This window comes from Vicia villosa, linkage group LG7, assembly GCF_029867415.1.
Source record: "Vicia villosa cultivar HV-30 ecotype Madison, WI linkage group LG7, Vvil1.0, whole genome shotgun sequence".
Lineage (NCBI taxonomy): Eukaryota > Viridiplantae > Streptophyta > Magnoliopsida > Fabales > Fabaceae > Vicia > Vicia villosa.
The window spans coordinates 76,716,162-76,729,894 of NC_081186.1; the positions used below are offsets into that span (position 1 = coordinate 76,716,162).

The following is a 13,733-nucleotide window of genomic DNA, read 5'->3' on the forward strand; positions in this document are numbered from 1 at the left end:
ATTAATTACTTCGTCTGTCCCAACATAAATGTCACATTTATAAAAATTATTTGTCCTAAAATAAGTGTTCTTTTAGTTTCTAATGCAATTTTTACTTTTATCTTCCAATCATACCCTCTAATTAATATTCATAATTTATATTTCTCTCACATTATATTAATAATTATTAAAATACACCAATAACCAATAAGGATAATTTGGTAAAATTAACATTCTTTTTTTTTTATTATTATATTTTTTTATTCTATGTAAAAGTGTCAAATATGAAAATTATTTTAAAATGGAGAGAGTATTAAATTAATTCTAACACACCTATTTATAGAAGAACAAAAATAAATGTAGTAAGTAATTAAAAAGTAAATTTATAGATGAAAAAGAGTATGCATGTGAAGTATTTTTACACTCAATCATTCCCAGAGATGTATTCGGTCAAATGATGCTTTTAATTTTAAAATATTTATATGAGAAGATTGAATATTATAATTTTATTGAGCAATGATGTAAAATTAATTTATACTTAAAGTGAACTACCTTTAATTTTTTTTATTGATTATATTTAAGGTACAGTTTAACACGGAGGAAGGGAGTAATAATTTTAATTTTCAAGTTTGGCTGGAACATATATATAAAATGCGATACCAGCGGTATGAGAGCAGAGAAAGAAATTCAAGTGCAGTTTCTTTCATTTTTCTCCAACAAAATCGTCACCCTTTCCTTTTCTCACTCACATCATAAACCTATCCCCAAACAGAACCATTACAATTCCTTCTCGTGATTCCTTTCCATTTTCTTCGTTCTTATTCAACCACCATTGATTCCAATGCCATAATCATCTCTCTGTTATCATGAAAGTAAGTCTTATATTAATCAGTTTTTTCCTCGATACATTCAGATTTTTTAAAATTTTGCATATATTGTTAGATCGATAAGAAGGAGACGAAGGAAGTGGATGAAGAAGAGAAAAACAAACACAAGCAAACGGCGACAAGTTCAAAATCCTCCTCTTCTTCTTCTTCGCGTTCATCTTTTTCATATGAAAGAGAATACGAAATTCAAGATATTCATGATGGAATAAAATCATCAAGAGTAAGCAGATTCAATCTTCTAGAGAAAGAGTTAGGGTTGAAGATTGGATGGAGAAAGTTTAGTCGCCAAGCTCTTTTTCATGAGTTCGTTATCGATCCTGATAACAGGTTAGTTATTTTATTTTATTTTTAATTTTCACTTTTGTTTTAAAGTAATTAACTAAAATTAGTAGTAAGTAACTGCTAATTATTCTCTGATATGAAATTTAGTTAGTGTTAGTTTAGTTACTTAATTAGGGAGGCCCTCATGAAGATAAGATGATCGTGTTGAATTAGACCGAGTTCCATTTATCTCTCCATTCCAACTTTGGAAGAATTTTAATATCTATAAAAACAACTTAAACTAATTTTATTTTTTTTATTAAAAAAAATTATAAACAGACACTTTTTATTGAATTAGAAATTCATTTATTATTTGCGTCAATCTCCTTTTTAATAAAAACTACATAAAAATAGATAATTGGAGCAGATTCCTTTGGTTAGTGTTGTATTTTGAGGATTAATGCGGAATGAAATGGCGGCAAGTAAATTTTAAAATTTATAGGTAAATTCCCATTTCGTTAAAGTTTAAAGAACCAATAAAATGCTTAAATTTATATATCATTATCATTTTAAAAATAAAAATGTAATTTGGTGAAACATGCGTCTTTCATCAATTGAGGCATATTACATAAAAAATATTAAAAAATAATATATATATATATATATATATATATATATATATATATATATATATATATATTAATTATTAATATTTTTTGTAAATATTAAATTAAATAATCAAATTATTAAATAGAGAAATATTATTGGTAGATTAAATTTATAAGACTATATAAAATTAAAAAAATTATTGATGAATTCTATCATATTAATTTATTTTAATGTATGATAAATTATTTAAAATATATGAAAAATTTATCACTTACACCTTTCAATAGTTTTTGTAAATGTTAATTTAAATCAGTCCAACAGTTGAATGGAGAGATACTGTCAAATAAATCAAATTTATAAAATTTTATAATATTAAAATATTATTTAATATTTCATTATATTAATTTTTTGGTCTAGTGGTAAAAACTTAAATATTATATTCAAACTGCAAAGTAAAAACTGAAAAGTAAAAATCAAAACACAATTTAGCCATTTCAGTTTTTTGCTTTTAAAAACTGAAAAATTGTGAAGAGTTTTTAAAAACACATTTGTAAAATATTATATTCAAACAAATTTTTAGTTTTTAAATTTTCAAAAACTAAAATAGAGTTTTTAAAAAGCCTTTCAAACAGGCCCTAAAAGTGCTCTTCTCAAAGTTTTGAGTTGGAATCCTACTACTTGGTAACAATCCTTGTGTAAACAAATTTGAACTTATAAGAATTCTAAATAAAACTGCATTACTAAATCAAGAAAAACTGAAAATATAAAAAAAATATTAATTTATTATAAATAAATTAAAATTTTAACCAAAACAAAGAATTTACCGAACAATACACGAATCAAAATAATATAAGTAAAATTAATATTTAAAAAGATAATATCTTAACGCATCCCATTGATCTCTTACACACAGTACGAAATTTTATTTTTGCCTCATGCTTTCGTAGATGCACTTCCAGAAGCATTACTATTTTACAAAAAAATGTGTGTTTCCTTCCGTAGATACATCCACAGAAGCAAATGATTTTAGTTGAGGAAGCCTTTCGTAAATGCTTATATGGAATGTGGTAAAAACATAGTATTCCGTAGATGCACATACGGAACAGTCTGTTATATTTTCAAAGCATGTTCATTTCATTCAAAAACTTAATTTTGGTTACAAAAATGTAAAATTATAGTACATTTTAAATACAATAGTAGGTAAACCAAAAATAACACATCGTATAAATAATGTCGGTCATAATGTAGAATACATTATAAAAGTAACATACATACGTCATCAAAGAAATACAAACATCAAAAAAATCACACGCATCACTACTGTGTGTGCTGGACATCATCCTACTGCTCTCCTCTACCTCTGGCCCCACCTCCGCCTCTGCATCCACCACGCCTTCTCCTCGCTCTGCCTCTAGCATCAAGTGCCCCACCAGTCCTAGCACAATTTCTACGGTATAGAAATGCCTCATGTGTCAGCCTAATCATAACATCCACCACACACCTCTTTGTAGACCCCTAAGAGAATAAACCATCTACAATGACTCTCAGACCCGTGTCAGCTATCTGACCACACCGAGGAAGAAGATCGTGAGTGTGGTCCAACTCAACCTGATGAGCATGCAAAATCTCCTCGTGGGCTGGTCTGGGCGGATCTCCAGGTGCAACATGTACAGGTGTGACACCATGTAGTATCAGGTGGTGTACCCCTTGACGCAGCTCCAGTCTCTCTCTTCTCTCGTTGCCCGAGCCTCCTCAGGACCCTCGATGACCCTCATGGGCTAGTCTGGGCGGAACTCCATTTTTTTTTACTTGATCGTCCGTAATAAACCTCAAACAGCACCTACATTGTCTCTAAACAATATCTCTAAACCTATCCAATCATTTCTACACCTAAATATCAAATTCTAATTCGATTTCAAAAATACTATAAAATAACTTAAAATTTCAAAAACTTACCGATTAAAATATAGATTTGAACTTGATAAAGATTTGATTTTGATGTTGACAACGTAGCCGAACTCGGGAGAAATAAATTTGAAATTTGAAATTTGAAGTTGAGAGAGTTTGAGAGTGTTTGAAGGTTGATAGTTTGAAATGAAGAGAATGAGGGAGGAGAAATGTCTGATGCGAGTTATAACGTCAAACCTTTCCGTAGATGTATCTACGGAAGAGTTCCATAAGTGCAACTACGTAATAAAACAACGTTAAACTAAAAATAATGCTTCCGGAAGTGCTTCTAGAAAAGCACGAGGACATTTTAGTCGATTCAGGAGTGTCTAATAGACTCGTGGGGTGATATGAGGAATTCACATTTAAAAATTCAGAAAAAAGAAACAAGTTCTCTTTCTTCTTCCTAAAACATTTTCATTGTTAGTCCATTTTCTCTCACATCCTGGTGAAAAACCATGTCTAACTAAAAAAAAAAAAAAACCATGGCTTCTTCATCGAAACAGAGCCCTATGGTAAAAATGTCAAACTTTGGTAGAGCAGCCACGGGAGAAAGTGAGAGAGGCACTGCTGCACACAATGAAGAAATGGAAAAGAGGGGCGCAGCGTTGTTGCTGAAGTCAACACAAGTCACGGAAATTAACCGAGTCATTGGAATGCGTTATGATGGTGAGATGATTATTGACCGGAGATGTCGGGGGTGCTATCGGCGGTGGGTCGGTGTACGTTTTCAAATTGGTACTATTGCGTGCGTAGATAAAGGGAATTCACCATGGAAACTCACGGAAAAAAGAGCTGAAAACCTAAGCTCTGATAAACTCATGAAGATGTAGAAAAATATTTGTATATTTAAGTACAGGTGAGATGAGTGTTCCTATTACACTAGGATTGGAGACAAAGAAACAGAGTGAACAATTACACATAAAGACTAATTAATCCTAATTTAATTACAGTAACATCTACTTTGTGTTTAATATTAAGGTTCACCCTCTAGCTCAAGCCCCTCAAGTACTGATAAATGCTTTGTCTCAACTACTGGAAGACTAAATTGTTTGATACTGATATTGACGAGCAATGCAGGTGGTATCGGGCATGGATCAAGTTCATATTATTATGGGCAATGTACTCATCATTCTTCACCCCGATAGAGTTTGGATTTTTTCGTGGCCTGCCAGAGAATCTCTTTATACTTGACATTGTAGGACAGCTTGCTTTTCTTGTGGACATTGTTTTGCGGTTCTTTGTTGCTTATAGAGACAGCCAGACCTATCGCATGGTCTACAGGCGTGCTCCTATCGCTACGCGGTACATTTACACCTCATGATGTTCTTCTTATTGCCATGATCTTAATGCTTTGTTAGTGTATATTCGTGTTAAGAGTCACATGTTAATGACTACCTAAACTTTAAGATGGTATCAGAAATTATTGGGCCTCCCAGGTCATGTTCCAGACTTTGATCTTCATCGGCCCCTCCATCCCAAGTCTTCGGTTGTTAGATTAATGGCAGGGCTGCTCTTTTGTTTAAAAGGTAGAAGGAATGTAGAAAATCCAACTGTGTATGACCATGGCTTTAATATAGTCTTGGTGAAAGCTTTAGATCATTTAAATATATTATATATTTGATACGTTCTGAAATGGGACAGTGGTCAGCATATTGGTTTCTTTTAATTGATTTACGCCCTATTTTTAATATTTTTTTTTTGCAGGTATCTAAAATCTAGTTTTGTCATTGATCTTCTTGGATGTATGCCCTGGGACCTTATCTACAAGGTTCTAATTCTTCTGGATAAACCTTAAGTACTTGCATTGCTTGCCTGAGGATTGTTTTGGCCTATATAATTTATTATGATTCTAAACGTTGTTTCAAAAATGTTTTCTATAATGCCTGTTCACATTTCACAATGGTTCTGTGCATTTAGCCTTTTTTTTCAGTTTGCAATAAAATGTCAATTGCCAGAACTAGATGAACCTTTATCATCATTTTATTTTTTCTTTAACTCTTCATGGAGCTATGGAGGTTTTATTGGGAGTTGATTAATTCATTATAATATCTATATATACCTAGTTGAGTCAAATGTCTACTCAACTTGGCAACTATAAGTTGGTTAATCAGGGAAAAGACATAAATTGCTCAATATCTTGATAGATTGTTTCAATACTTAAATTGAAATGCAAATAACATTTTTATGTTGGGGTGATGGAACATTTAGAGCATTTCGTTTATATCCTATTGCAATTTGCAACAGCACATGTGTCATGGTTCTTTTCTTGTGCTTCTGTTTCGTATTTAAGAATTATACTAGTTAATTACATTAATAGAATGCATCGTTGGCTCACAAGCTTACAAACTTAATAATGTATATTAGTCATTAGTCATGTTGCTTACAACATTATGTTGCACAAGTTACGAAGCCTGTTATTAAAAGGCAGGATTTTGTACTTGTGAGACTCTCCGTGCAACTTATTTAGCTAAACACAAGTTAAGGTTAATGTTGGCCTGTGAAGACGAAGAACGGCACTTGTTATACAAACATGTTAAAAGACTTTTGTTATTTATGACTTCTGGTTTTGCAGCAAGTTCTTTATCATTGAAAGTTTTCAGTTCTTGAATCTTGCTCTAACCACCAAGATAACCTTTAATGAACAGGCTTGTGGATCGAGAGAGGAAGTGAGGTTCCTATTGTGGATCAGATTATATAGGGCGCAGATAGTCGTGCGATTTTTCATGAATTTGGAAAAAGACATACGTTTCAATTACATTATTGCTCGGATTGTGAAACTTTTAGTTGTTGAACTCTATTGCACACACACAGCAGCCTGCGTTTTCTACTATTTGGCTACTACACTACCTGAATCACAAGAGGGTTACACATGGATAGGAAGTTTGAAAATGGGTGACTATAGTTATTCAAATTTCAGAGAAATTGATTTTTGGAAGCTCTACACAACATCATTGTATTCTGCTATTGTTACGATGACTACTGTTGGTAGGTTTCTTTCTTTAAATTTTAATTCACAATTCAAAATGATTTTCATTTTGTCTAGCATTAGTTATTTCCACCAAGCCTATGCGGTGGCCTGCTTCTAGTTTTTAAATAGCTGGTCACTCTAGATAAAAGAAGAAGGGTGTGCTGGCAATTGGTTGCTAATTGTAGAACTTTGACATATCTTTAAAGTGCTAGATAAAGATGAAAGAAATTCCTAATAAAGGATTAGAGGTAGTCTAAAGAAAATTGTAGGAGAAAGAAGCCATTTAAAAATATTATACAGGAAATAAAAATGGATTTAGGTTTGTATGATTTAATCCTGTAACCAACTACACTTAGTAGCTTAAGTCTTGATTGTACTTATTGATCACAAATATTCAAAGAATTCTACTGATAAGCATGTCAATGATGTAATGTCATAGTAGCTCAAGTTTCAGTGCTTTAAAAAATATAGTAGGAACTAAGCCACTGTTTTCTCACCGACCAAATCTCAAAGAACCGTTTTTTATGAAATTACTGGCCTGGTGAGCCATATCAGCACAAATTGAAATGTGAACCTTTGTTCATATCTAACACAGCTGCTGTTACCTTGTCTGCATCTGCTGAAGCTTTTCTAGGTTAAATGAATGAACTGACAGTTATCAGAACCTCTTCTATGGGTTTCAAGATCCATGTATTATTTGCACTGATCTCAATAATTCTATAGTGTCCAAATTGTATACTATCTTATCTCTCTTAGAAAGTTATTTTGAACGAATCATGTTTGCAAATTTCTTTTCTTCCACAGGCTATGGTGATATACATGCTGTAAATATGAGGGAGATGGTATTTGTAATGGTTTATGTTTCATTCGACATGGTTCTTGGTGCATATTTGATCGGTAACATGACAGCTTTAATAGTCAAAGGATCAAAGACTGAAAAGTTTAGGGACAGGATGACAGATTTGATGAAATATATGAATAGAAATAAACTTGGCAGGGATATCCGTGAACAAATAAAGGGTCACGTGCGCTTGCAGTTTGAGAGCAGTTACACCGACGCTGCTGTCCTTCACGACATTCCTATTTCTATTCGATCTAAGGTAATAAGAGAATAAAGAGGTCTTTGAACATTATTTATGGTTAGTTACAAAAATCATTGTTGTCGTTGTTCCTATTTATTTCACCTTCCATAATATCTTGCTTTGCCACATGCTTTCAATGCTTGTTGATATTTGTTTATTGGAATCAAGTTTTGTTGGTTTTAGTTGTGGAATCAAGTTTTGTTGGTTTTTGTTGGTATTGTAAAGGGACAATTATTTTGAGATCGATAAAAAGTCATATGAGACACTTTTTATAAGATGGAGGGAGTGATTGTTGAAACCAGAGATTTGGATTTTGGGAAGGAAGAGTGGTGGTGGCGGAGAGGTTTTATTGGTGGATGAGGAGAAGAGAGCGTTTCTGAACTTAGGGTTTTTTTCTGTATAAGATCTAAGGAGATGAATGCACTTACTGTTGGTAATTTGTAAGGAAAGTGCATGATAAATATGCAATAAATGATACTATTTGAAAGTATAGAATTTGCTATATATTCATGTATAAAAGAAATTTCAGTTAAAGACTCTCAAATGATTTATCATGACATTAAATTCCTATTGAAGCTTTTCTCAAGGTAGGTAAGATAACATTTTAGGTTCTAAAGGATTGACATGTTATACTGTGAGATTTTTTTACAGTAGTGTACTTTCTTGATATTCTCTATTCAATTGGAAATTGTGATACATTTAAACTTGTAGGCTAAAATGAAATGACAAGTTATATTGTAGATTTTTTTTGATATTACACTGATGAATTATTTTAATATGATCCACCATATTACTAGCCAGATTCACTTTTCTGTTCATTCTTATGTTTTAAAAAGTTCATATTTTTCTGTTTATTTTTTGACTCCACCCTGTCCCGGCAAATTTTCTGCTGGAGTTGTAGGCCTTCATATTTTCCATGAAAGCATCTGGTTTGTAGGTTTTTGTGTAACAAACTAATTACTTATTGCAGATATCCCAATCGTTGTACTTGCCATACATTGAAAACATTCCCCTTTTTAGAGGATGCTCTTCAGAATTCATCAATCAGATTGTAAGTAATATTTTTCCCATTGCCTAGCTTATATCGTCACAAAATTACAGTTGTATTATTTGTATTTTTGGTTAATAATGCAATCTACAAATTACAACTAAAACTGAGGGGATCAATACTTTCTAGCTGGTTTTTCTTTGACAAGAGATTTTTTGCTATTTAAACTTTAACAAGGGAACAAGTATATTTTCGTGACATTGACTTTTTGGTAAACTGGAAATGGCTATCAATGTTTTATGTGCTCTTGTCCATTATGTTTATTATTTTCTATGCAATTTATATGTTGGACAATAGTTTATCCTTGAAAGCCTTGAAGTGTCTGTTTGATTTGCAAAAAAGTCACGGTAATTGTTCAATGATTTAAATATGGTTATTTATAGGACATGAATAAAACATTATGGCGGAAGTTCATCCATGTAGCTAACCTAACTTAGTGGGATAAAGCTTGGTTATTATTGTTGTTGTCTTATTTTTAGGACATGACAGATCAAGGGGCGAATAAGAAGACAAAAATCCAAACACTTGTTACTTAACAAAGGGTAGGATAGAACAAATTTCGGTCCAAAGATAAGCTATCTAAATAATAGTCTTTTTGCCTACTTAATAATAACAATGTTTCTCACCCTTCTTTCACAAAAATCAACTATGCTTTCACTTATCTTACTCCTCTCTCCCCCACCACCTCTCAATATATAATTACATATGTGTGCATGCATGCATATATATAAATATTACTTATTTTTTCATATTTCGATTATATAATATGCGTGTGTATCATAAAAATATCTTATATACATGTAGAATCTTTATATTGATATTGCCACTTTTAATTTCAAGGTTGAACTTTGTAGTTATAAAAAAGCCTTGCCTGTATGGGATTCTTCTGCAAATTGAATAAGATTAGCGACACCTTTGCTTAATGAGAGTTTCTAATTTGTCTGATATAGTTTTCTGCACGTGTAATATCAAGTGAAAATTATTTATGCTCCTTTATCTTTCAGGTTACTAGGCTCCATGAAGAATTCTTTCTTCCAGGAGAAGTTATAATGCAACAAGGAAACGTTGTAGATCAACTATATTTTGTCTGCGATGGTGTGCTGGTTAGATTTTATATTTCCAGAACCACTTTTGCAATTTTTATCTTTTCTCATCTTCCAAGTTTCTGGAATTTTTAGTCATATCATAGAGACATATTATTATTCATCTCTGAGTTATGGATACTTCAAAAATGGTGAAGCACCTGGTACTGATATGCGTATAAAAAATCTCATTTTTAATCGACGCGCCTGTAACTTTGATTCTTTTTAAAAGGCTGTATCTTGTACCTATTTCCGTACTCAAACCCATACCTTTGCATCATAAGTATTCATACCTTTTTATTTCTGAGACGTGCCGGATAATGCTGAGTTTTCTTACTTCCTTATATCGTATTACCTTATTAAAGTATTTGAGAATAGTGGCTCAGAATCGAATGAATGTGCTTCATCATATCTTCAGTAGGTCATCAAAGAGGATACAAATTTCTTATTAATTTTAGGACTAATTCTTTGAAAATTTTCAGTAGAAGACGGATTTCAATTTATGTTTATTGAATGCCCAAATCTGTTTCAATACAGGAGGTAGTAGGCACAGCTGAAGATGGGACCGAAGAAACTCTTTCACTTTTAGAGCACAACAGTTCATTTGGAGAAATATCTATTCTTTGCAACATTCCTCAGCCATTTACTGTCCGTGTTTGTGAACTGTGTAGGGTCTTGCGACTTGATAAACAATCATTTTCAAATATCCTAGATATATACTTTTATGATGGAAAGAAAGTATTAGACAACCTTGTAGAGGTAATCATCTCATTGATATTAGTTTTGACATCATTTTCCCTTTAACAGAGCCTCTGACATGAGTTAAAAATGCATTATGCTGCTCTCTAGACTCTAGTTGAACATGGCATGGATGTACCAAGTTTTTCATTTTAGGATTATACAATTTAATTATTTTCTGATCATGATACAGATAAATATCTCTTATTTTAATAGGGAAAAGAATCTATTAGAGGTAAGCAATTGGAGTCAGACATCACATTTCATATTGGAAGGCTAGAATCTGAACTTGCTTTGAAGGTCAATAGAGCAGCTTTTGATGGTGATATGTATCAGCTAAAAAGTTTGATTCGAGCTGGAGCTGATCCTAAGAAGACAGATTATGATGGAAGATCACCTTTGGTAAGGAGCTTGAAACTTTGTGCTATGATGTCATGTTATCAATCAATTTCTTCCTTTTCTTCTATGGTGTGCTGGTTAATTAACTGCCATTTACAAATGCTGTTATAAAAAATGCTTGCCTGATAAGAACCTTTGTTGTTTTTCCAATAGCATCTTGCGGCCTGCAGAGGATATGAAGATATCACACTTCTCCTTATTCATGAAGGCGTCGACATCAACATCAAAGGTAACTGTGTGATTTATAGATATTCCTCGAGCATCAAACTTAAATTTAAGATAATGCAAACATCACTAATGTGGTACTTCCATAGATAACTTCGGGAACACACCACTACTTGAAGCAGTTAAGAATGGACACGATCGGATTGCTTCTTTACTTGTTAGAGAAGGGGCCTCTATGAAGATAGATGATAGTGGTAGTTTTTTATGCACAGCAGTTGCAAGAGGAGATCCAGATTATGTTAAAAGACTTCTATCTAATGGAATGGATCCTAATTTGAAAGATTACGACAATCGAACCCCTCTACATGTTGCTGCATCTGCAGGTTTAATCTTCATGGTAAAGTTGCTATTAGAAGCTGGAGCCAGTGTTTTTACAAAAGACAGGTCTGTTCATTGATTCTTATTTTACATGTTCAAACTAACATGACTAGTGTTTCAAGTAGGGAAGCTTTCATTACTTGTTTTCACTTGAAAAATAAAAAGGGACGTGCTTATTTAAAGCTGGCCTAGTTTAGTAGTGCGCCAGGCTTCTTTTTTCTAGAATTCATGCCCATAAATCATATAATTATAGTTTGTGAACATTGCATTAATATCATATTCTGGACATGCAACTCCATATCAGAACTTCATCATGGTATTAGCAGTATTGTATTGTTACTTGTGAGTTCTTAATGGTGTTTATAGACATTACTAGTGTTTTATCAAAACTTATTTTTCTTTTTCATTTCATTACAAAACAGATGGGGAAATACTCCGCTTGATGAAGCTCGGATGAGTGGAAATAAGAATCTGATAAAGATGCTGGAAGTTGCAAAATCTGCTCAGTTGACAGAATACCCTTTTCCCCAAGAAATTATAGGTACTGATATGTTGTGTTTGCCTTCTTTTATTCTAAGAGGTTGTAAGAAGTTCAATAGAATACGCTAAGTAACAATTTAGAGAGATTAAGTTTGGATGGGAGGGGTTTGTGGGGAGAGAGCAGATGAAAAGAAAGAGAAATCCTCCATCTTATTTGAGAGTGTGCTTTTGTAGGGAATGAGAAGAAAATGCTTATAATTAATATATTTTTAATTTTGAGAGTACTAAAACATTGAGAGAATTTAAAGATTTTTGTAAGCCCCCAAATACATTTAGTTCCACTCTTTACACCTAGTTCCAATTTGATATGCATCTCATTTTTCTAGAATCTTAATCATGTGCTACAGTAAACTCAAATACTAAATGCAGCTACTATTTTTTTCCAGATAAAGTACATCCAAAGAAGTGCACAGTGTTCCCTTTCCACCCATGGGGTCCAAAAGACTCTAGAAGAAATGGAATAGTATTATGGGTTCCACACACCATTGAAGAGCTAGTCAAAACAGCAGCAGAACAGATAGGATTTTCTAGGGACTCTTGTATTTTATCAGAAGATGCTGGTAAAGTTATTGATGTGAGCATGATTAAGGATGATCAGAAATTGTATTTAGTCCGCGAAGCACATTAGGCAATTATATTATTGTTCTTTTACAATCATATAATAATATATAATAATGTGGCCTCCTTGTAATGTTCTGTAATCTACAAATAAGGGCAATACTTGATCTTACTAATGTTATGCAGATATGGTAAATGTTCTCTGCAGTTAAAATCCATTATAGTAATAAAGATCAAATAACTACTTATGATGAACTTCAACACCACTTTGTACTGGTTTTTTTGTATACTCACCAAAAGTCAACATGCTTAATATATTGCAAGAACCACCCACATCACAATCAATTTGTGGTTGAACAACAGAAATACAGCTTCCAAACTTAAAGAAAATTTCCCCAAAAACTTTCAAAAATCTACAAGATTAGATGTAATTCCTAAATACCATATATAACCCCAAAACTGTAAATTAAATAACACCCTATTAGCACGTGCGTTGGATTTGTCGAAAGTGCTTTTGCGCTGCAGCATTAGCAATGGTGGATGCATCTTCTTTCTTCAGGTTCAGCGTATTTTCTTTGGATGCTGAAGTGATGTGTGATTGAGAAGCTTCAAAAAACTGAGCTATGGACTCCACAAAGCAAATCAAGTAAAAAGGCAAACTCGAACAAACAAGCACTCCTAGTTTGATCATATTCAAGGATAAAATTACTTTCAATTATCAGTTTTTGCTTAGGATTTTTTGTGGTATAACTAACCATGACAGAGTGCTAATTTATAGTGGGAGTTTATAACTTGGACAGTTTTTTCCTTGGAAAAGTCTGTCGTGCTAAGCAAGGTGGCAGAATGGAAGATTCCTCGTGCTTGCTTGCCATCTTGTTAAGAAATTGACCATTGTTGGGTGATTTCAAACATAAATAATTGAAGCAATAATAACATTTAACTTTCTATTATTCCACATTCATGCACTCAATTTTGAATTTACTCACTATACATTAATATACTTACTTTTTTTTATAAAAATCATGTGAGTTTGTGGCAGACTTCAAGGCTCAAAGAACGCTTACAAAAATACTTATTACCTATAAAAGA

At 32.5% G+C, this 13,733-nt stretch overlaps 1 protein-coding gene across 3 annotated transcripts; it reads left to right on the top strand.

The window, feature by feature from the left end:
- The first annotated feature begins 665 nt into the window (after positions 1 to 665).
- Positions 666 to 13,483, top strand: LOC131620884 (potassium channel SKOR-like). Of its 3 annotated transcripts, XM_058892064.1 has the most exons (14): positions 666 to 851; positions 922 to 1,193; positions 4,764 to 4,988; positions 5,391 to 5,454; positions 6,332 to 6,671; positions 7,459 to 7,754; positions 8,707 to 8,787; positions 9,789 to 9,887; positions 10,404 to 10,625; positions 10,821 to 11,006; positions 11,157 to 11,232; positions 11,318 to 11,612; positions 11,969 to 12,087; positions 12,473 to 13,483. In XM_058892064.1, exons 1-14 carry the CDS (start codon positions 846 to 848, stop codon positions 12,712 to 12,714), a joined length of 2,523 nt encoding a protein of 840 aa, XP_058748047.1. In that variant the 5' UTR covers positions 666 to 845; the 3' UTR covers positions 12,715 to 13,483. The 3 variants fall into 3 exon arrangements, with proteins under 3 accessions (XP_058748047.1, XP_058748048.1, XP_058748049.1); XM_058892065.1 differs by lacking the exons at positions 666 to 851; positions 922 to 1,193 and adding an exon at positions 4,082 to 4,542 and having other exon boundaries at positions 12,473 to 13,482; XM_058892066.1 differs by lacking the exons at positions 666 to 851; positions 922 to 1,193 and adding an exon at positions 4,082 to 4,405 and having other exon boundaries at positions 12,473 to 13,482.
- Positions 13,484 to 13,733: the final 250 nt, after the last annotated feature.